Source organism: Scardinius erythrophthalmus, assembly GCF_964197995.2.
Source record: "Scardinius erythrophthalmus genome assembly, chromosome: 10".
NCBI lineage: Eukaryota > Metazoa > Chordata > Actinopteri > Cypriniformes > Leuciscidae > Scardinius > Scardinius erythrophthalmus.
This window is the reverse complement of record NC_138230.1, coordinates 21,988,225-22,013,214: the sequence shown is the minus strand read 5'-3', so window position 1 is coordinate 22,013,214 and position 24,990 is coordinate 21,988,225. Positions and strand designations below refer to the sequence as shown.

The 24,990-nt window shown below is 41.6% G+C and overlaps 1 protein-coding gene across 4 annotated transcripts in view; it reads right to left on the bottom strand.

Moving 5' to 3' along the window:
• Window positions 1-1,267: 1,267 nt before the first annotated feature.
• The window catches only part of LOC308697897 (cytosolic 5'-nucleotidase 3-like), a 114,769-nt gene continuing 91,046 nt past the window's right edge, over window positions 1,268-24,990 (bottom strand). For 2 of the 4 annotated variants that reach the window (XM_081377563.1, XM_081377565.1), the window contains 4 exons: window positions 20,440-20,556; window positions 20,004-20,166; window positions 2,360-2,560; window positions 1,580-2,266 (listed from right to left, as the gene is read on the bottom strand). In XM_081377563.1, coding sequence (XP_081233689.1) covers window positions 2,159-2,266; window positions 2,360-2,560; window positions 20,004-20,166; window positions 20,440-20,556 — 589 coding nt within the window. In that variant the 3' untranslated portion in view covers window positions 1,580-2,158. Of the gene's footprint in view, window positions 2,267-2,359; window positions 2,561-20,003; window positions 20,167-20,439; window positions 20,557-24,990 lie in introns of all 4 variants that reach the window. The other 2 variants (XM_081377564.1, XM_081377566.1) reach the window with 2 other exon arrangements.

The window sequence follows — 24,990 nt, the reverse complement described above, 5'->3', positions numbered from 1 at the left end:
TCCTGCTAGAGCATCGTTCACAAGACATGCCTACGCGTTGAAGTGGAACCTCTTCATCACCAGGTGCTCTTCTTGCAGAGAAGACCCCAGAAAATGCCTGATTAGTGTCGTGCTTTCCTTCCTGCAAGATGGGTTGAAGCGAAGGCTGTCTCACTCCACACTCCACCCGCTATTGCGGGGAAGCACGACCTGATCATCAGGTTCCTGAGTGGAGCGAGGAGACTGAATCCTTCTCGCCCTCCTCTCGTACCCTCTTGGGACCTCTCAGTGGTTCTAACTGCCCTTCAGAGTGCTTCCTTTGATTCTTTACAAACAGTGGAGCTTAAGTTCCTGTCAATGAAGATAGCGCTCCTGGTTGCATTTGGCCTCCATCAAGAGTGAAGGGGAACTGCAGGTATTTTCGGTTGACGAAGCGTGCCTGGAATTCGGGCCGGCCTGCTCTCACGTGATCCTGAGACCCCGGCCTGGATACGTGCCCAAGGTTCCCACCACTCCCTTTCGAGACCAGATGGTGAACCTGCAAGCACTGCCCATGGAGGATTCAGACCCAGCCTTGGCACTGCTCTGTTCAGTACGCACCCTCCGTGCTTATGTAGACAGAACACAGTGTTTCAGGACCTCAGACCAGCTCTTTGTCTGTTATGGTGGGCAAGCTGGGGTTCAAACATTCCACCCTGTGGGCTGGACACCCCAGTGTTTCTCCATATGCAGCCCGCTCTCGGGTCATAAGTGTCCCAGTCTCACGACAGGGAACTCAGACTTACGCAGGGCACTGGAAGACAGCCGAGGTGGCGTGATAAGACTGGGAACCCCATTCGTCATGTTACGTCATTTTCAGACCTTGGGTATTGGGTACTACAGATATACAGTATTTTGCTCATTTAGCCCGGCTTCCACAAATGAAGTATGGACTTCTTTAACAGGTGTCAATACATCCATCTGCCTATCTAGGGTACCCTGTGAACTCCTTGTAAGTCGTGAAGCTGACTTCTGCATGATACTTAGAACGTGATACTTAGATACTTAGACCATAAAAGTGAATGTCATGTAAGGACAAAGTTTGTAAGTGGTGAAGACATACTATGTTGCCTGATGGCTATATCAGGTGACTATATCAGCACATGTGACTTAGAATATGTGAAAATATTGACCATAAAAGACAACTACACTACATAGGAGAGTCAGTGTCAGAAAAGATGATGCCAACAGCCAACTTGCAGCATCCTCTAAACAAATCATTATTTTGAATAACCTTGCAAACAAAGTTATACCAGACCTGTGTATTGGCTTCTGCAATCAGACCCATCATTCCTGCTGTACAAGAAGCAACAATTACATGTTGGTCATAAAATTCTGCACTGTACAGTTTCTTGAATGCCTCCATTATGGAAGCGGATTTGTCTCTAATATAATTCACGCAAAAAACATGATTCACATGCATAGACAATTTCACATGCAGGAAACCTAATTCACGTACACACAAAAAAAATGCGTGCGTGAAAAAAAAAAAATATATATATATTCACAAAATACACTTCACACATTTCTGTGTGTTTACTGAAGTTAAAAAGTTTGAGATCAGTTGAAGCAATAGTTTATTAACTGCTGTTTAGTCCATATGTGAACATAAACATTTATTTTTAGTATTGATGGATTTTCATATCCTGTCCACCACAGATTCAACTGATGATGATGATAATGTAATGACGTGCAAATATAGGAGACATCTGTTTTGTTTTAAACATATATTATGTAGTTTTATTGTTTCAGATTTCCGAGACAGATGATGTACTGTCATTAGAGTATCAGTAGACTGTCTGCTTAATATCTGCTAACACTTTATTTTGATGCTCCTCCAACAGACATTCTACCTACTATAAGGAACTTGGGAACTACAAGTCAACTTATTCTCCTAACCCGAAACCTAACACCTAACCATAACCAAAACCATACCTAACAGTCTACTGACAGTCTACTAATACTCTAATGAGAGTTAGTTGACATGTAGTTGAAAAGCTACTTATAGTTAGTAGAATGTCTAAAGTGGACTATCGAAATAAAGTGTAACCCTATTAACGTGTTTAACATAATGGAGACGCCAAGAAAATCAAGATAAGTCTGTCCTTTTCTTGGAGATCTGAACAATATAGTTCTAAGTTCATTGTCCTGTGATGTATAGCAGAATGGCATTGGGAACATCCATGGTTTCGTCTTTCTCCAGGATGATATCATAGGTGTTAAAGTATGACTGTCTCCTCTCATCCACCTAAGAAAAAAACAAAAAAGAAAAAAACAAACACATGAATTTTTTCCCCCTTTCCCCCTTTTTTTCTTAAAGTTCTATTCCATTTTTTATTACCTTATCATTGAGGTATCCGATCTTCAGGATGTTTTGTAAGTCCATGACTCCATCAGCCATGTTGAGATCCCCGAGAGAGTCTCCGAGCAGCAGGACATTACAGCGGCTCTGGAGCTCTTTGAAGTGTTCAACATTTAGCACAGCTCCTTCCCGTTTGTTGTAGATGTGAATTAGCTCTCCTTTAAATGCTTGCAAAACACCCTGCAAAGCCCACAGTTAGTCACACTGATGAACATTAATCTGATAATGTGGTGTCGTGTTTTGCGGTTTATGCTGTAATTTTCAGAAGCAAATTCCTTAAAGGGGTCATATAATGGTACATGCTCTTTTACAAGTTGATGTGTGTTGGCAGTGCCTGTACACAATCATCATAAAATGATAAAAATCGTTTTATGTTGTATCGTTGTATGTTTTCCCGTGTCTCAAATCAAGCCGTTAGATTTTTTGACGGTGATTTTGTGACCCTCCCACAATTGCTGATTGACAGCAGCGTTAACACAGACCCGACCTCGCTCGTGAGCGAGCTGTCAATCATAGTCCGCGCGTCATTGTTGATACACTAGAGCACTGTCTATGAGCAGAATGGCATCTAAGCGATTGTGGTGTTCTGTTCTTGGGTGCAATAAGGAACACAGCAGTCATTTTGATGTTCCTAAATCCGAACCGCTGAAGACGCAGTGGCTGAGTTTTGTTTTCGAAGGGAATATTCCCCACGATGAACGTCAATGCTTTCATGTTTGCGCGAATCATTTCACACACCAGACTGCTTTACAAACGAGGGTCAGTATAAAGCTGGTTTTGCTAAGAAGCTGGTCCTGAAAAAAGGATCGGTACCAACTATTCGTGTTCCTGCTGAACCTCTAGAAGAACTGAAGTGAGTGTAACGTTTTATTAACCTTTATATTAATCTTTATATTAATCTTTGCAAATCGCTAGCATGCTTCACAATGAATGCGGCTAAGGTTTACACTCAGGGTACATTACGGCATGTTTTCTATGTACGACGTTCTCAATATAATTCATAATCCCACGTTTATAATGAACAACGCGTTATGGTTACATTTACATTTTACATTTAGTCATTTAGCAGACGCTTTTATCCAAAGCGACTTACAGATTAGGACTAAGTTAAGCGAGTCATCATGAAGAGGCAAAAACAACGCAAGAAGTGCTCAAAATACGAAGTTCAGGCATTATTCAGAGTAGCATAAGCCCGGTAAGCGAGGTTTTTAAAGGGAAAGGGAAGGTTTTTTTTTTTTTTTTTTTTTTTTATGAGGTTAAGTGCTCACGGAAGAGATGGGTCTTCAGTTGTCTTTTGAATGTTGTCAGGGATTCTGCATTCCGGATGAGGGTGGGGAGAGTGTTCCACCAGCATGGAACTGTGTATGAGAATGTTCTGGAAAGAGATTTTGTGGCTTTCTGAGATGGAACCACGAGAAGTCGCTCGTTGGCCGATCGTAGGCTTCTGGTAGGGATGTAGGCTTGTAGGAGTGAGTGAAAGTAGGAGGGAGCTGAGCCTGTGATAGATCTGTAAGCAAGCGGCAATGCCTTGAACTTGATGCGAGCAGCGAGAGGTAGCCAGTGCAGAGAGATGAACAGAGGAGTGACGTGTGCCCTCTTGGGCTCGTTGAAGACAAGATGAGCTGCAGCGTTCTGGATCATGTGTAGAGGTTTGGTTGCACATGATGGAATTCCAGCCAGAAGAGCATTGCAGTAGTCAAGCCTAGAAATGACCAGGGCCTGGACGAGAAGTTGTGTTGCATGCTCAGTAAGGAAAGGCCTGATCTTCCTGATGTTGTGCAGTGCAAACCTGCATGATCGGGTTGTCTTTGAAATGTGATCTGTGAAAGTCAGCTGGTCGTCAAACGTTACTCCAAGATTTCTGACCGACCTTGATGGGGTGATTGATGATGAGTCTAGCTGGATAGTGAAGTTGTGCTGTAGAGATGGATTGGCAGGGAGGACGAGAAGCTCAGTCTTTGCCAGGTTGAGCTACTGTGGGATCATCTGGTTGAAACGAGAGGAAGAGCTGTGTGTCATCAGCATAGCAGTGGTAGGAGAAGCCGTGTGCCTGTATGATGTGTCCCAGTGATGTGGGGTAGATGGAGAAGAGGAGGGGACCAAGAACTGAACCCTGAGGAACCCCTGTGGTCAACTGATGTGCTCTCGATACCTCGCCTCTCCATGCGACCCTGAAAGATATGCCTGTGAGATAGGACTCAAACCAGTGGAGAGGAGTACCTGTGATGCCCAGTGATGAGAGGCTGGACATAAGGATCTGATGATTTACAGTGTCGAAGGCAGCAGACAGATCCAGGAAAATGAGGACTGAAGATTTGGAAGCAGCTTTTGCGATCCGTAGGGCTTCTGTGACCAATCCGGCTTCAAGAAAGGCCATTCAACTAAGACTGCATTACAGTCATAGTTGAATGGCCTTTCTTGAAGCCGGATTGGTTGACATCCAGCTGGTTGTTAAGAGACAAGAAGGATGTTACTTGGTTGAAGACAGCTCTTTCAAGTGTTTTCGCAATGAATGGTAGGAGAGAGATAGGTCTGTAATTCTCTACAGATGATGTGTTTAGTGTTGGTTTTTTAAGCAGTGGAGTAACCCGAGCCTGCTTGAATGCTGTAGGAAAGGAGCCAGTGTGGAGGGATGAGTTGATGATGTGTGTGAGTGCTGGTAGAAGTGTGGGAGAGATGGCTTGTAGAAGGTGTGAGGGGATGGGGTCTAGAGGACAGGTGGTAGGATGACTGGAGAGGAGAAGTGTGTATACTTCTTCCTCGGTTAGCGGAGAAAAGGAGAACAGAGGGATATTGGCTGTGGAAGGGGTCAGACTGGGTTCCTGTGTGTGTGGAGCTGAGAATTGACTGCTGATAGTTGTTGTTTTGTTGGTTATTGTGTTACAAACGGTGTACGCACAGAACAGAGCGACGGGGTGACCTCTCAAAGAGGTCTAGGAATGCCTCGGGGTCGTCCTGCGGACCCATCTTATTGAGAGGCACGTGAGCAGGCTGGTCGGATTAAGTAGCTGGAACCTCCCGGTCAATCCAGCTCTGGAACTGCTCGTTGTCTGCCTGCTGGGCCTGAATGAGGGCATGGAACCGTCGCTCCTGGTCTTCCCTCAAGGCCAGCAGCGCTTCATGATGTTCTCTATGCATACTCGCGAGCGATTGTATAACATCCGCAAATGGTGATCCTGGCGGTGATTGCATGATGGCGGCGGGCCCTCTTCTTCCTTCCCGGGTTTCAGCACCAGTGTGATGAGGTTCAGTGTGTGTGAGAAGGAAGAAGACAGGGTCGGCGTGACTGGGATTCGTACAGTGCTTTATTTAAAGCAAAAGAAAAATAAACAAAAGGTGCGCCCACTGCGCGTTCACCGTAGTTCTTCACTACAGCACAAAATAAAATTAATTGACAGTTCACACAAGCTCTTCCCGCTGCATCAGCTTTCTCTGGTTCACATAAACTCTTCCCGCTGTCATCAGCTTTCTCTGGCTCACGTAAACTCTTCCCGTCGTCGTCAACTTTCACTTGTAACTGTCACGCTGCATACGAGTCTCCAGTCCTCCTCTCTCTCTCTCTCACTCCCCGTCGGCTTATATCCGGTCTCCCCACGCCGATTACTGCAACAAGACACAGGTGTTCGTCATTTGCACTTGACCTACTTGCTCGTCTCGCTCCTCTCTCTTTCTGTACAGACCTCGCGGAACCACGCCCCCCTCGCCACAATTACAAACTTTTAATTTAGACCCTAAAGAATCATATTAGCTTGTAAAAAAAGGGCATTATATGACCCCTTTAAAGTTTCTGGTCTCCATCAGGAGACAATTCCTTATCTTTTACATTTTTAAAGCTCAAATGAAGGAAATATATATTTAAAGGGGGGCTAATATGTTAATAATAGGGGTTGAACGACCTATTGAACGCCATTTATGTGAGCTGAGTCGACGTCGACTAGTCGCTGATGACGTTATTAATGAACAAATAAGCCTAAACCTCAAGCTGAGACTCGAATGCGGGTAGCCTTTTGCACAGCTTTGCCATATGACACTGCGCTCCTACATAATAGCTTATTTTTATCAGTTCTTTTGTTTTTGAGTCGTTATATTTCGTCTCGTTCTAAATCAGATACAGATGAAGTAGCACAGTAAACATTTATATGAATGCATTAGTGAGAGAACACTGCTGTGCATTGCTGTTCAGTGCAGAGTTCGAGTAACAAGCGTCCATTATCGTTGCAGCTGCTCACACCATGCCTTCCAAGTACACCTTTCCAGGTTTCTGAATCTCTGCCCACTCTGGCATTGAAGTCACCAAGAATGACAATTTTGTCATTTGCTGGGACATCCTGAAGAAGGCTGCGTAGATCAGAGTAAAGCTTGTCTTTGTCTGCAGGTTCTGCCTGGAGAGTTGGGGCATACACACTGAACAGTGTGGCGTGTTGCTGGGCACGAAGTGCATTGAGATGATACGATCAGAGTGGCCAGTTGGCAAGCTCGCAAGCTTGGTAGCGATGGAGTCCCTGATCATGAAGCTGACACCAGAAATACGTCTCTCTGTCGCTGGTTTGCCTGACCAGTAGAGGGTATAACCTGCGTCATGCTCCCTTAGACTTCCTTTCTCTGAAAAGCGGATTTCACTGAGTGTGGCGATGTCAACATCCAGCCTAGCAAGTTCATGTGCAATTAAAGCAGATTGTTGCTCGGGTCGAGTGCTGTCAGCTGAGTCTAGCATGGTTCTGATGTTCCAGCATGCGAGTTTGAGTCCTTTCCCACCTTTTAAGGCGAGTGGGAAGCGCTACTGTTTCATTGATTTAGTTTGACCGCATAAGAAGATGCCCGTTGACTGCGGTTAGCCAACTGCGAGATGAGAGACGAGCTTTGTTTAGGCCACCTTTTCTAGGCCCCTCTCCATGTGGAGCAAGCAGTGCTTTCCCTAGATCTGGGATGGTGACAGCGAGGTCCTCGGGCCGTAGTTTTACATCAGAGTTTCCCTCTCCTAGACAGATGGCCAGCCAAGGCTGAAGAGATCTGCCTTCCCTGCTATTTGAAACCATAGCTGGTAGGTGGCTGGTGACTCCATCGTGGGAGTTCATTCACCCAATGATGCAGTGTGGAAACATCACCCCCTCACGTCGTTTAGCCCGCCAGCTGAAGCCAGACGTGAGAGATTTAGGAGATGGATGAGGACCAGTGTGTCCGTCCACTCAATAGTTGAGTACAGCTATCAGGAAACAAAGGCACTACCTCTACCCAGAGCTCCCTACAACCCAAAATCATAATAAACACAAAATAATAATCAACATTAACCTGCGCGGGCGCACTGAAGCGTTTTTTTTTATATATAGTTCAAAGTTACTATCAGATTTAATGTTATACCTTGACAAACTATACATCATTAAAAAGATACAAGACTCAAGTTTCAGTATTTGACCACTATTGTATTCTGAGAAACTTATATCGACAGTTATTTCAAAATTTGTGTCAGGAGTTATGAAATGAAAAAATGAGTCGATACCTTTGATATGAATTATGCGCGTCAGCCGCTTTCATTCATAAAAAAACTCCCGTGCTGTCGTCATGACAGTGATACACAAAACAACGTCCCTCAGAGCTTTAGCTCAAAAATGTATTTGTAAATATTGATATATTCTCATAGGTTTACATCAGATTTCTATAGACAGGAATAATATTTATTGAATTTATACCCAAATGCGTCGATGTAATCATTATGAGCGCTTGGATACTCTGTGTTTTCAATTCATACCAATAGCCTGAGGGCGCCCTCGCCGCCCTGTGCACAGTTTTAGTCCATATATAGAACAAGAAGAAGAGCCATGATCATGTGACATTCCAGGACGTCACTGATACACACAAAGCTAACAAGAGATCGCGCTGTAACATGCAGATACAGACGTTTTGAAGACAATAAACATGTTTGCAATGATATTTGAGTTAGCTGTGTTTTTCAAGCCATGCCAGGTATTTCCATAATAATAGATTATATTTATAATGTAATGCTAATCTATATAGACTATCATTGTGCAGAATACTATACCAATAGTATATTTTCTGTCTGATTTTTTATCTGAACCCAAATTAGATCACAGAAGATTATTTAAAATACTCGACTTGCGTTATAAAGTAAGTTTGGAGCACAAACATGGTTTTAATCTCATAAATTGTCGTGTATTGATGGTGTGCTATGCTAACATGCTAGCTAGCCCTAGGTGCACCTGCCACCTAGAAGTTATACTTTTATGATTTTTTGAATGCTTACTGAAATGTTTCCTTATTCAAGAAATGCATTTGATACAGTTTAAAATGTGAGGTGAACTTTGAGAAAAGAAATTAGGGACTGAAACCCTATGAATAGCCTGTGAATAGCCAGTTGTTAGTAACTATAATGCAGACAAAAGAAATGCATATTTAGAGCCATAACCAGGCTGGAGAGGTGTGAATGTGTCCAGGGGGAGACTGAGACTGAATGGGGCTCGTTTGCACCACAAAACAATAGAGACAATATACTGGATAGATGCTTAGAAGATGACAATAAACATCAGTTGCATTTTAGAGTCAAATCAAAATAAAGTAATTTGACATGGTCTTGAAAAACATTTAACTAAATACAGAGTTTTGGACTTATTATCTTCAGATTTTAAAGGTGCTCTAAGTCATGTCACGCGTTTTTTAGGCCAAAACATTTTTTGTCACATACAGCAAACATCTCCTCCATATCCGCTGACTGTCTGTCCCCTGAACACACTGTAAAAAAACGCGGTCTCTCTAGACACCACAGGCTCCACAAACGGCAACAAAAACAAACTGGGCTCACCCGCACCACGAAACATAATAAACAGTGCTCCAGCCAATAACCGACAAGAAGTATTTGAGGGTGGTGGGGTCTGGGGGGTTAGTGCGCGTACACATGAAGGGGGTGTGGAGGAGAGAGAAGCATGAAGAGGGAAGTTTGAATTATGGCCGACACACGACCAAAGAGACAACGTTCCGATTAACAAACTGCAAAGAAGAGGGACAAGGATAAGGAACGCGCGAAGTCCCGAATTTACATCGGAAAAACCTTCGAAAGGTGGCGAGAACTCCGCCGGCAGAAGGGATTAGCTACTATCCGACATTCAGTTGCTCTGTTTTTGCAGAACAGGTAAATCCACTTTTCTTTCTAAACTGACGTTCATGTTCGCCAAACCAACACAAGGATGTAATTAGCTAGATTTATGCAGTCAGCGTTAACTTTGGTGAATACAACAATGTATGTTTCTAGCAGCGATCAATCTCTATTGTAAATGATCAAGCAAATTCACAATAGGGCGACAATTTGTGTAAGTTAACGGTTGTTTTCACCCACGGTTTGTTATGAATTTGAATGTTCATATATTGACAACTTTGACTAAATTTGTTTACGCCGCCGCTGTTGTTTATGCTCACTGGGAAACGCGGAGCTAACGTTATCTTGCTATCATTGCGTCCTTGTATGGGAGCTAACATATAGTTATAACCTCAGGTGGCAAAACGATTTTAAGATAATGTTTCTCTTTTTCTGTATTCTGTTCTGCAATATATAAAAGCATTTATCTAACTTGGCGACATTACACATTGAATGAAGTATCAGTACAACTTAACTTTGTAGTGACTATTTTGACTTTCCTTTATGCCGGAAGGGAAGGGAAGGGAAGGGAGGGGAGGAGGGAGGAGACGGGATGAGGAGGAGGGAGGGTCTAGCCAGCCTCCGTTTTGTTTGACAACAATTCGAATGTCAACGAGAAGTAACATCTCCCGACATCGCTTAGAGAACCTTTAAACATAAAATGTTTAGACATGTGGCTTTAGCTGTAGTGCATTTCTAGGTTGCTACAGTGCCAACTTCAATTTTATTTTCATGAGGATGTTTCATAAAAATACATTTCTAATAACTTTACAAAACTTTGAAGCTATTTATAACAATTTTTTTCATTATGACAATAATTAATTCTACATTTACAATAAACTGCCAGGTGTCAGCTTTCAATTGAGATCATACTTGTGCATTTAGTACAAAGGGATCATGAACTGTATCTTTTTCAGTTTGGGTATGTCATTTCTGGGGATTTTTCAAAAGTGGGGTTGCAGCTTAACAGGTTAATATTGTCACAATTATGTTGTTTAGTTCAGTTTCTGTCTTGTCTGTATTCATTCTCGTTAGTCTCTGTGGTTTCTAATTAGTTCATTCTCGTCAGCTGTTCGCGTTTAGTGTCCTCATTTACTGTGTATTTATTCTCCCTCTTCTGTTCTGTCCTTTGTTGGTTATTGTTGTGTTGTACACGGATATCCTTCCTGCATTTTCTCTTATATTAAAAGACCGTGTATTTCAAACCATATGCTTCGTTTCTACAGCCACCTGACCGTGGCAAATATTCAGGGAAGACAATTTGACAACATTTTATTTGATGGGGACCTAGATAATGGGTAGGGGGGCGCTGACCCAAAAGGTTGAGAATCACTGCCCTAAAAGGAGATGGTGATGGAAAAAAAAGAGATGGAAGGAAAAAATATATATTTCAATGCTTTTGCATTCTTTCGCAGTTATATAGTTGTGTAATTATATTACATATAATTTGCGGGCATCAGGGAGCTGCTATCAATATCTGGGGTATTAAAATTGCTTTTAAACACACGCTCGCTTTTTACTTTCACTTTCCAATTTGCGATTATGCGTACTCTTTGTGTAGGAAGCGGCGGTAAGGACCACACATTTTACAAGATAATTGTCTACTCGTCAACACTCAGGATCTGTTGCACACCAAATTCTCTAACATCATCCCGTCAGTCATCTCCTTAATATCTTCACATGACAATTGAAATCTGATGTATTTTATATCTGACCTCCTTTAGAAGTCTTTAGAATTGCGTGGAGAGACAGTTTGTCCCGCTATAAAAAGGCTTTAAAAGAAGCCAGGGCCGAGCATCTTTGCAAACTTATATAAAATAACCAAAACAAACCAAGATTATTTTGTGCAGTGGCTAGATTAACAAATAAACAGACGTCACCTGAACTGAATATTCCATCACAGTTTAGTAGTAATGACTTTATGAATTTCTTCACTGAGAAAATCGAAAGCATCAGAAATACAATTGTAAATGTAAACATACAGCGTTTTATAATTCAGTCTCAATTATGACCCCTCAAGATCAATTGCAGTGCTTTTCAACTATAGGACAGGGAGAGTTGAATAAACTTATTACATCTAAACCAACAACATTTTATTAGATCCAATACCCACTAAATTACTGAAAGAGTTGTTATATGTAGCAGAAGAGCCTCTTCTCAATATTATGAACTCTCTATCTCTGGGTAATGTCCTAAGAACGTTCAAGCTGGCAGTTATTAGTGGCACGGAAACTAATCTTGTGGGGCGCGAAGCATTTTCATTCACTACGGGCAATCCATGTCCCGGGAATAATGAATGTGGGGGCGGATCTCCTGTCCAGAGGAAATCCTCTGTATGGAGAATGGACTCTCCACCCTCAGGTAGTGAGCCAGTTGTGGGAGAGGTTCGGCCGAGCTGCCGTAGATCTCTTCGCCTTGCACGAAAACACTCAGTTGCCCTCTATTCTTCTCTCTGGCGCCTATGGGTGAGATGGTGCGCCTATAGATGTGGATGCTCTGGCACACCCGTGGCACAACGCACTACTGTACGCGTTTCCTCCACTGAGTCTGGTCGTTCCAACTTTAAGAAGGGTAAGAGAGTATGGTCACTCAGTCATAATGATTGCCCCGAACTGGCCAGGGAAGTTGTGGTTGACGGAGATAATTCAACTCCTTTGCGACCAGCCCTGGCCTCTCCCATTGCGGAGGGACTTTCTCTCACAAGCGCGCGGGGAGATTTTTCACCCAGTCCCAGACAAAGTGGCTCTTTGGGCCTGGCCCGTGAGAGGTTAAACTTGAGTGTGAAGGGTTCGCCTCCGAGGGTGATTGAAACAATTCAGAATGCACCAGCAGCTTCAACGCGCTCTGCATATGATCGGAAATGGAGTGTGTTTGAGCGATGGTGCGCACACAGACACATTGTCCCTTTTCTCTGTTCTATCGCGGATGTTATGATGTTATGTTTCCTGTAGGAACTTTTGGATAAGGGCAGAGCCTTTTCAACTGTTAAGGTTTATCTTGCCGCAATTTCTGCGTGTCATGTGGGGATTGACAGAAACACTATAGGTCAAAACTCGCTTGTATGCAGTTTTATGAGAGGTGCACAGCGTTTGAACAGGGTTTCAAAGCCATTGATTCCACCATGGGATCTGTCTGTGGTCCTTAACACACTATCTCAGCCCCCTTTTGAGCCTATAGAGAGTGTTGAATTAAAGCTCCTTTCGCTAAAGGCTGCTTTATTATTGGCTCTTACGACCGCAAAGCGTGTTAGTGAACTTCATGCATTATCGGTTCATAACTCCTGTATGCAGTTCGCCAGCGTTTGTGCCTAAAGTTAGCGAGTCAGCTCTCGTCTGTAAAGAGGTGATTTACTGGCTTTCCATCCGCAGCCTTTTTCCTTGACATGGAATGACCTGTCCGTGCGTTGCATCACAATGAGGACAGAACGAAAGCACTATGGAAGAGTAATCAGTTATTTGTTTCATGGGCTGATTCTCATAAAGGGAAACCTTTTTCACGTCAGCGCCTGTCCCACTGGGTAGTGGAAGCTATTATATTAGGTTATTATGACATGGGTCTCTGTCCTCCGGAAGGGTTGAGCGCTCATTCTACCAGAGGTTTGGCTACCTTATGAGCACTATTTAAGGGTGTTTCAGTTCAGGACATATGTGCAGCAGCAAGTTGGGCTTCGCCTCACACATTTGTCATTTGGCTCATTCCATCCTAAGTGTGTAAAAAACAAAAAAACAAAAAAACAAAAAAAAAACCCTTGGTTACATACATCAATGAGTTGGTTGACATGCCTACTTCGGACAGCATATCTGCAATACGGGAGTTGTCTATATCCCATAGTGAGATACCGAGCAAATGTTTGAAAGATAACTTTAGGTTACTTTCATAACCCCAGTTCTCTGATAACATGAGTGAGATAACAAGTTTTTTTTTTGCATGCACATAAAATGTTTCGTGCATACACATTAATGAAATTTTATTTTATTTAAGAACAATTGTTTGAAAAGTTAATGTACTTTAAAAAGTGAATGTCATTTCATTTCAATAAAAGATGCAATGCTTGATTTGGTTGATATTTGCTTATTGCGCTCGCTTGTGCCCTCTTGTGGGAATAGGAGACAATACAATACTTTTTTCCTCTAACATTAAGTATTGTCTTTAGAATTGGAATATAATTTGAATTTTGCTAATATTTAAGAATTCTAAAATTCTAATTTAGATTTGCAGCCATTTTGGCAGCCCTACTCTACACTGGTTACCTATTAAGTTAAGACTTACTGTATAAGGCCCTAAACTGCTCAAAAGCAAATAACACAAAAGAAGATATTTTGAAGAATATGGGTAACCAAACAGTTGATGGTATGGAAAAAAATGTTCGATTTCGAGGTTTTCACAAAAACGAGTTCATTAAGCCCTTGTCTAGAAATCCCAATGCTCTAAATAGAAATTAAACATCTAAAAGTATCTTTATTTGTAAGTTTTCTGGGAGGAGTACCTTTCCTTGCACTAATATATATATATAAATCCAGAAAATCACATTGTATGATTTTTAAGTAATTAATTTGCATTTTATTGCATGACATAAGTATTTGATACATCAGAAAAGCAGAACTTAATATTTGGTACAGAAACCTTTGTTTGCAATTACAGAGATCATACGTTTCCTGTAGTTCTTGACCAGGTTTGCACACACTGCAGCAGGGATTTTGGCCCACTCCTCCATACTCCATACCTTCTCCAGATCCTTCAGGTTTCGGGGCTGTCGCTGGGCAATACAGACTTTCAGTTCCCTCCAAAGATTTTCTATTAGGTTCAGGTCTGGAATCAGGTCTGGGCCGCTCCAGGACCTTGAGATGCTTCTTAAGGAGCCACTCTTTAGTTGCCCTGGCTGTGTGTTTCGGCGGGTCGTTGTCATGCTGGAAGACCCAGCCACGACCCATCTTCAATGCTCTTACTGAGGGAAGGAGGTTGTTGGCCAAGATCTTGCGATACATGGGGGCCATCCATCCTCCCCTCAATACGGTGTAGTCGTTCTGTCCCGTTTGCCGTGTCCCCGAAAAGCATCCCCAAAGAATGATGTTTCCACCTCCATGCTTCACGGTTGGGATGGTGTTCTTGGGGTTGTACTCATCCTTCTTCCTCCAAACACGGCGAGTGGAGTTTAGACCAAAAAGCTCTATTTTTGTCTCATCAGACCACATGACCTTCTCCCATTCTGCCTCTGGATCATCCAGATGGTCATTGGCAAACTTCAGACGGGCCTGGACATGCGCTGGCTTGAGCATGGGGACCTTGCGTGTGCTGCAGGATTTTAATCCATGACGGCGTAGTGTGTTACTAATGGTTTTCTTTGAGACTGTGGTCCCAGCTCTCTTCAGGTCATCGACCAGGTCCTGCTGCATAGTTCTGAGCTGATCCCTCACCTTCCTCATGATCATTATCAATATCCAGGTCAGTCTCATTCACTCGCTCAACACCCTGGTACACCTGCGAGCTGTGAAAGATGAAGGCGGCTGGGCGTGTCCTTGAGCGGCGGCTCAAGGCCTCTGGACTGACTGTTCACAAACAGGCATACAAGGGAACAAAGAGGGCATATGCAGAAGCTCTGAGGGATGCACGGTCCAGGTTTTATTCCACTATCATCCCCTATGCTCTTTCTCTGATGCCACACAGGAAGAAGAGGAGGATGTCATCAAAAAAAATGAAGCCGTCCACCTGTGACCTGGACCCTTTCCCTTTAGCCCTACTGAAGGCCAACATCTCTGCCGTTCTCCATTCATCACCAAGATCATAAACCACTCCCTCCTGGTTGGCCATATCCCATCTATGTTGAAAACTGCTGTCATCAGACCTCTACTGAAAAAAACCCACTCTGGATCCCAGGGCTGCACGATTAATCGCAATTTACATGTAATCGCACTTAAATCGAGATGGCTTATCACGATTTTAAAATCACAAAGCCTGCGATTATTTTTTATGCGCAGTTTGTCATTGATGTACGGCTCTGTAAACACTGCTCCATCTGAAAGCACTGTGAGTTTGAGTCACTTATAACGTGCATTTGAAAAAACAACACACGTCAAACATCTTTCCAAAACATGAGAAGCATTTATGAACCTCTTGTCCAACAACAGACAACATTTAATAACATGCATTTACTCCAAACTCACTTCATAACGACAGTTGAGCATCCTTCAGTGAGATGATGTGCCTTCTTACACAGAATAAGGCAGTCATGTATTTATAAGTCATGTTTAATCAAAGCGTTTCAATCTTCTGTTTATTCAGCTACAGCGATAGGGATTTCCTGGAAAGATGCACATTATTGTACTTCTGCAGCGGGGCATATTTAGCATGTTTGCGTGAGAGCGCTCTCTGGCGTTCAGATGGAGCAGTATTTACTACCAATCAGCTGCACTCCACTGACAAGCTGCGCATAAAATAATCGCAGCCTTTGCCAAATCCCGTGCGGTTTTATTGTGATTAATCGTGCAGCCCTACTGGATCCAGAAGTTCTCTCCAACTACAGGCCCATTTCCAATCTTCCATTCATATCAAAGGTTCTGGAAAAAATTGTTGCAGCACAACTTTATGTTCACCTCAAACACAAAGACCTGTTTGAAAAGTTCCAGTCGGGTTTCCACCCTAGCCATAGCATAGAAACAGCCTTGGTCAGGATCACCAACGACCTCCTGATGACAGCAGATACTGGTTCCACATCTCTACTCATCCTCCTAGACCTAACAGCTGCTTTTGAAACAGTAGACCACAACATTCTCCTCCACCGCCTGCAACACACCATTGAACTCTCAGAAAATGTTCACAACTGGTTTATCTCATACCTAACAGGCAGAACCGAGCACGTTGCCCTGGGCAAAGCCAAATCACACACCCACAACGTCAACTGCGGCGTCCCTCAGGGCTCTGTGCTGGGTCCCAAACTCTTCTCCATTTACATGCTCCCCCTTGGCAAAGTCATTAGCAGACATGGTATATCATTCCATTGTTATGCTGATGACACACAGCTTTATCTCAGGACAACCCCCACTACTTCTTCTCCCTTGTCAACATCCACACTAACCACCTGCCTGGAGGAGATAGAGGCATGAATGAAGCTCAACTTCCTTCAGCTGAACAGTTCCAAAACAGATTGGCACACCACATCAGCTCCGCTTTTCCACCATCACCAGTATCACTTTCTCTGGTCAAAACATTTCCCTTTCCACATCTGTCCCCAATTTGGGTGTTAAAATGGACTCTCAACTCACCTTTGACACCCACATCAAACAACTTTTAACGCATTATAGTCCTTCACGTCTATTGCGATCTCAAAATTCCGGCCAGTTAATAATACCTAGAATATCAAAATCGACAGCTGGCGGTAGATCCTTTTCCTATTTAGCACCAAAACTTTGGAACAGTCTTCCTAACATTGTCCGGGAAGTAGACACACTCTGTCAGTTCAAAGCTAGATTAAAGACACATCTCTTTGACCTAGCATTCACATAATACATTATAGACTTCTATAATTCAATGTTAGGCTGCATAGATTAGGTCAGCCGGAACCAGGAACACTTCCCATAAATCCTGATGTACTCGTTACATCATAAGAACAATGGCATCTACGCTAATTTTAGTGTCTTTGTTTATCCCGAGGTTTTCCTGCAGCCTGCCGGATCCAGGCCGTATCCAGATCTGACGAAGGACCTTCGCCTGGACCCGATGACAACGCAGTGCTGAAGTGCCAACTAGTCTCTCCCTATGGAGGATCCCTTTACCACTCTACAGATAAAGTGCTGTCGAAGTGCCAAAATAAAATAAAATTCTTTTTAAAAATTTCTAAGAAAAAACTAGTACTTTGTTTAGGCTTGGTTTGTAGGGAATTACAAACCTGCGCACATATATTCAAATGCACATAACTATAGAACCAATTCTTAATGCACATGTGAACGCCATCAGCGTTTATCACAGGTTCACGTTTAAAGTCTGTGTAGAGAGAATGATGTCGTCTTAGTGGCCCCTAATTTATTAACAAATGATCGTTGCGACGGAAGCGAATTAATCATCTACAATCAACAATAACTTTAGCTGGAAAATAACTTTGTTTTGGCTTTATAGCGGTTCTTTAATAATCTCTGTTACCTTAAATTATATGTTTATCTCTGTAAAAGCTGCTTTGAAACAATCTACATTGTTAAAAACACTATATAAATGAAGATGACTTGACTTGACCTCTGTAAGACATCATTCTACCACCTCAAGAACATTGCCAAACTCCGTCGAATACTCAATGTCATACTCAAAGCTGGTACTTAAATTAGCGTCACTTCATCCTTGGCAGGGAGTTTAATTGACATGCGATCTGAGTCTGACCAATCAAAATCAGACAAAGCAGTCAGGAGAGTTATAGATTAATGTCGGTGGATTTGAACTTGGCTTTAACTGCCCAACCTTTTGACGCTCTCGGTCGCTCTCAACGCTTTCTCTGGTCCGCTGTCAATCCCAAAATGCACTGCGCGAGCGTGAAGCTCGACTTCCATAGGAATGAATTGAAAACGCTCGCTCCGCTCCGCTCGCACCGTGCCAGTGGACACGCACTGTTAGTCTTGTCGTGCTTGAATGCTTTAAAAGCATTCACATTAATAAGGGTGTGATCATACAATGCTAGTCAAGGGGTGACAGAAAAAACGGATACTGCATAATTGCGTTAAATATTTTTAATGCTTTAAAAAAAAAATTGCGGTGCCGCGGTGGGCAAGTGATGAAACCGGTGTTGCAACTGAATACCGTGTAACACTGGTAACACCGACTATCTAGCAAGCCTACTCCTCACCCACCAATGCATTCACGGACATGCCCCCCTTTACCTTTAGGAACTCCTCACCCACCAGACATCCTCACGCACCCTCTGGTCTGCAAACACAAACACCCTCCAAGCCCCCAGAACCAAGCTCTGCAGCATGGGTGATAGGGCCTTTTCATCGGCTGCTCTGAGGCTGTGGAATGCCCTATAGATGTTTTTAAATGAAACCTAAAAACATATCTTTTTAAAAAAAGCTTTTCACTTTTTTTATAGTTTATTTTATAGGTTTTTCTTTCAACTATTTATTGACCTTGATTTTTTAACTGTATTTCTATATGCTCTAGCACTTTGAGATTGCTGTAATGTAAAGTGCAATACAAATAAAATGGATTATTATTATTATTATTATAAATGGCAGTTAATAGTTAATGATTATATTCCTATTTTTTATTTTTATGATGATTATATTTATTATGAAGATTTTTTTCATTAAGAACAATGTGCACTGAAGAACATGGACAGTGGCGGACTGGCACCAAAAAGAGGCCCTGGCGATTTTAGCAGAGAGGCCACATTTGTCTTCTCAAGTCATCTGCAACCAACAAAGAAACATAACATTACATTCTCATCAGGTCAATGATCGCGAGAAATTCCACTGACTAAAAACATTCAAAATACCTTATAAATAGAGAGATTACATACATTTAGGCTATTTGTCCTTCACAGGAAAAATAGAAATAAAAAGTCATTATTATTATTTAGTTCATAGGGCTATTATTTGTCAGAGATAGGCCGTGGTGTTTGTTTGTTTGCTTTTTTCCTTGTTTTTTTGTGGCCGCCTGCAGCTCCGCTTAATTTATTATTATTTTATTCATATTTACATTTAGCCTACATTTATGCATTTGGCAGACACTTTTATCCAAAGCGACTTACATTGCATACAAGGTACACATTTTTACATTTTGTCATTTCATATAGGCTACTTAGTCTGTTGATTTGTGACGGCCTATTGTTGCAGACACTCCGCTTTATTTATTTATTTAGCCTTTTTATATGGTTGTGATGAGCGCCGAGCGAGCCGATGGCTGTGCTGCCGGTTGCGGGCGGCCAATCCGCCAAAAGGCGGCCGCATCTCCGCTTTATTTATTTATTTAGCCTTTTTATATGGTTGTGCGCCACAAGTTGTGATGAGCGGCGAGCGAGCCGCTGGTGGTGCTGCCGCTTGCAGCCATTGCGCCAATAGGCGGCCGCTTCCTCGCTTTATTTAGCCTATTTATTTGTTTGTGATGCGGCCACAACAAGTGATGAGATGAGGCGGCCGCAGTGGCATTTGCCCACATTGCCCAATGGCCAGTCCGTCACTGAACATGGAAGCTTGTTTCCGCCAAAAAACAAACAAAAAAAACAAAACAAAAAGATAATTACCCAATTCTGACTTTATACTACTTAAAAGTCACCATTTTTTTCTTTATGTAAAAATGGACAAAAAGTCATGACAAAAGTTAGAAATGAGAGATAAAACGTAGCAATTACCTTTTTTATTTTTTATTACATGGTGGAAACAAGCTACCACAGAATAGTTTTTTTTTCTTTCTACAATTTAATTTATTTGGTGAAAAATCTACGTAGTACCTGAAATCTCTAGAAGGCTTACTGTTCTTTAAATAAAAAGATGGAAGACTCACAGAATCATCAAAGTCCATATAGTTGGAGAAGACTTTGACATTAGGATGGAAGACACCAGCTTGTCTGATCACTTCCTCTAACACATCCCCAATCCCAGCAGAGAAGATCAGCAGAGGAACAGACATCTGATGGAGATGATCAAAGAACTGCTTGTATCCATCCCTGACAAAAACATCATCAATATTATTACTGACATACATGTGTAATCATCTTCTAACGAGACATCATTGACAAAATCAATGTAGTCTCTTATAGTTTGTGCATATAGAGGGCATGCGTTTAGTATTAAGTATAGAAAATACTGATTACAATAATCATTTCTGTTAATTCAAGTTTGAGAAATCTATTTTCAGAGCAATTTTTTATTTGACTGGTCAAGAACTGTTAATCACAACACTTCCAAACGCTTGTTAGTGTTTCCCTTAATGGTCTGACCTCAGCATGGCTTCAGACTCTTTCACAGCTCGAACCAAATGATCCTTACTGATCTTCTGCTCCACAAGGAGCTCATGAGCTTTAGTCCACCTGCACACACACACATACACACACACACTTACAGTGTGCATAAAAAAAGTGCATACGCGAAAAAAAAAAAGAAGCAAGCAAAAATGAATTATTTAAAACAAAAAATAAAAAAATGTGACTGTACCACAGCTTTACTGAAAAAAAAAAAAAGGCAAACCTTTCAGTCACAACATGAATGTGGTATTTTTTGCTTCATTCAACCTTAATAATAATCTCTTTTTTCCTTCTGTGGATTACTACACACCTAATATGTTTGGACTTTTTATGTCTAGTGTTTGAGACTGACAACTGCATTTACTTACTGATGTGATTCTTGGAATGTCAGGTTCACACAGCAGCTTACAATAACGGCTTAAGTACTGTCTTTTTTTTGTAATGTCAAATATGGCAATGTAAATAAAACGAAGATCACATTTGACAACAAAAGTCTAATCAAGATCAAGCCAAGTCACTGTTATTTACATATCGCTTTATACAACACAGATAGTTTCAAAGCAGCTTTACAGTGATAACAGGAAAATACTTCAATGATGCAAACAGAGCTCTTCTTGATCTTCATGTAATGCAGCTCTAAAAAGAAAAGTGTCATTGTTCAGCTGAAGTCAGTTTAGTGTTGATTCAGTTCCAGTTTAATGATCATCAATTATTAAATTAGTTCATTTCATCTTGTGGCAAGCAGGGCGGGGCTGAGAGCCGTGGGAACAGAGCGATCTTGAGTCCCATAGAGGAGCTCTGGATGGATGAAAGGAAGAGTGACGACGGTGCAAAATGAGAGAGAACCAGGCCTGGGACCTTTATGTTGTTTTACTTGTTTCACTTTTGTTTTGCTGTTTGTTTATTCTATGATTAAACTTCATGCTGATCGTTTGCCGGTTCCAGCCTCCTCGTTTCCTGAGCTTTGAACTTTATTACACATCTATAAAGCAGTTCTGCGGACCTGTTTAGGTGCAGGTCCATCATCTGATCTGGATGCGGCACGGATACGGCTGACTACAGTAACTTTGGTATAAGGATGAGACAGACTAATATGGCAGACTAAAATTTGGGGGTGATATTTGATGCTAATTTAACTTTTGATCCTCGTATCCAGAATACAATCAAAACATATTTTTTTCATCTTAGAAACATTGCCAGACTACGTCCTATGTTGTCATTTCCGGTGGCTGAACTTCATTTTTCAAGAGCTGAACTCAAAGATGTAAGACTTTTTCAATGTACACAAAAGGCCTATTTCTCTCAAATATTGTTCACAAATCTGTCTAAATCTGTGTTAGTGAGCACTTCTCCTTTGCCAAGATAATCCATCCACCTCACAGGTATGGCATATCAAGATGCTGATTAGACAGCATAATTATTACACAGGTGTACTAGGCTGGCCACAATAAAAGGCCAAACTAACTTTTCTGCATTTATAATTGAGAGCATATGTCATAATTTAGAAGGAAAAATGCGGTTATATATAAATGCTAGAAATGTGGTTTTAAATTGAAGACTGGTATCAAAGAGCACACCCAGGTTCCTAACTGACAATGAAGACTTGATAGAGCAGCCATCAATGTTAGACAGTATTCCAGGTTATTAAGTGCTGAGGTTTTTTTTCCAATAATTTATAACTTAATTCAGAATTTAGTAGTAGGAAATTACTAGTCATCCTGTTTTTTATATCAACTATGTATTCTGTTAATTTCGTGAATTAGTATGTTTCATCAGGGCGCGAAAAAATATAGAGCTAAGTATCATAAGCGTAACAGTGAAAACCACCGACATGCTTCCTAATGATATCTCCCAAAGGTAGAATGTTCAGGGTGAAAAGCAACTGTCCTAGTACTGACCTTTGCGGTACTCTATACTGAACTTGTGATCAATATGAGTAGGGCTGCAACAACTAATTGATAAAATTTATTATTATCGAGAATGAAAATAATCAACCATGAATTTAATTATCGATTTGTTGTGTCTGTGCTCGGAAACATCAGTCAGTCACGTGCTTTACAGTAGTGAATAACCCATTTCTATGAGCAAAACACATATGGAAAATAGCAGAGGACACAGACTGAGGCTGCAGGAAAGGTACATGATTCAAGTTGTCTGAAACAATAAGAATTTATATTTATAACACATTTATGAACACGCGTTACAGTGAGCAGTTCAAAGCCTCTGACATGTTTTTCTCAGTGCAAAACTTACATTTTATGGTTATATCCTTATCTGTAAATGTTAGAAAGTCCCGTGAGTATTTCCATTTTGCATATTCTGACAACAAGCGAGTCTTGTTAAACTTCACTTGTTAAACGTCACTGCAGCTGCCGTTAGAAGTGCCGGTTTCAACAGAAACCTGAGGCTTGCGCTTAGGACTCCACATGCTTTTAACGCTATTCAAGCATAAAGGCTGATTTATACTTCTGCGTCTGACCTACGCCGTATACTGTATGCTGTAGACTATGCGTCGGTTTTCATTTATACTTCTGCGTCGTTGTCCGCGTTTACGTGTTCCGGCGCAAACGTTCCCTGGTGCTATTTTGCAGTTCCAAAAAACAATTCTGCCTCAGACCAGGAAAAACCTAGTCAAAAGTCAGTGGCGCATTATTTAGATGCTATTTTAAGGGCACATGCTTGGCCATAATGTAGCGTGTGCACAATATGCATACACTTTGGTTCTCTCATCTACACAGACGCAGCAGTTTTTTTTTTGCAAACCATACATAACTAGATTAAAAAGTTCGTCGAGACAAACTTTAAGTTGGCTTGAGAAAGCCGGACCAGAAAGTTTGAAGAAGTTTGAAATAGTTTGGAGTTTAAATTAGTTTAAATTAGTTTAAAGTTTAAAGTAGTTTAAAGTTTAAATTAGTTTGAAGTTTAAAGTAGTTTAAAGTTTTAATTAGTTTGAAGTTTAAATTAGCTTAAAGTTTAAATTAGTTTAAAGTTTAAAGTAGTTTAAAGTTAAAAAGTTGTTGGGGGTTTTCTAGTGAATTGCTAAGGTGTTCTGGGTGGTTGCTAGGCGGTTGCTAGGGTGTTCTGGGTGGTTGCTATTGTGTTGCTAGGCGGTTGCTAAGGTATTTTGGGTGGTTGCTAGGCGGTTGCTAGGGTGTTCTGGGTGGTTGCTAGGGTGTTGCTAGGCGATTGCTAGGGTGTTCTGGGTGGTTGCTAGGGTGTTGCTAAGCAGTTGCTAGGGTATTTTGGGTGGTTGCTAGGGTGTTGCTAAGCGGTTGCTAGGGTATTTTGGGTGGTTGCTAGGCGGTTCCTAGGGTGTTCTGGGTGGTTGCTAAGGTATTTTGGGTGGTTGCTAGGGTGTTCTGGGTGGTTGCTATGGTGTTGCTAGGCGGTTGCTAAGGTATTTTGGGTGGTTGCTAGGTGGTTGCTAGGGTGTTCTGGGTGGTTGCTATGGTGTTGATAGGCAGTTGCTAAGGTATTTTGGGTGGTTGCTAGGATGTTGCTAGGCGGTTGCTAGGGTGTTCTGGGTGGTTGCTATGGTGTTGCTAGGTGGTTGCTAGGGTATTCTGGGTGGTTGCTAGGGTGTTCTGGGTGGTTGCTATGGTGTTGCTAGGCGGTTGCTAGGGTGTTCTGGGTGGTTTGCTATGGTGTTGCTAGGCGGTTGCTAGGGTATTCTGGGTGTTTGCCAGGCGGTTGCTAGGGTGTTCTTGGTGGTTGCTATGGTGTTGCTAGGCAGTTGCTAAGGTATTCAGGGCGGTTGATATGGTGTTACTAGGTGGTTGGTAGTTGTCACAGATGGTTACTATGGAGTTTTTATAGAGTTCTTAGCATGATCTTGGCATGATTTAGCACTTAACTAATCGCTATTAGCATGTAGCTATTCACAGCTAGCATGTGTAGCATGTTGGAAGTGCTGTTTGCTAGCATGAGTCAAAAGAGCCAAACCTCATCTCTATACGATGTTCTGATACAGAGATATAGGTCTTGCAAAACGTTTGCTAGGGTACTCAAGTTTGGTTGCTATGGAGTTGCTTGGGAGCTGGAAGCTTAAGAAGTTTAAAGTGGTTTGAAGTTTAAAGTAGTTTACGAGTTTTGAGTTTACAAGTTTACAAGTTTAAATGAGTTTAGAGTGTGTGTGTATGTGTGTGTGTGTGTGTGTGTTCACACACACACACACACACACACACACACACACACACACACACACTCAGAGTTTATGAGTTTAGAGTTTATAAGTGTATAAATTGATGAGTTTATAAGTGTAAGAGTTTTTGAGTTTAGAGTTTATAAGTTTTAAATGAGTTTAGAGTTTATAAGTTTAAATGAGTTTAGACTTTATAAGTTTAAATGAGTTTAAGAGTTCAGAGTTTACTAATTTATGAGTTAAAGAGTTCATAAGTCTATGAATTCATGAGTTTATAAGTTAATTAGTTTATAAGTGTATGAGTTTAGAGTTTATTAGTTTAAATGAGTCTCATTGGCTAATATAGTATATAGAAAGGCAGTTTGGTTTAGTCTTCAAGGTATTTA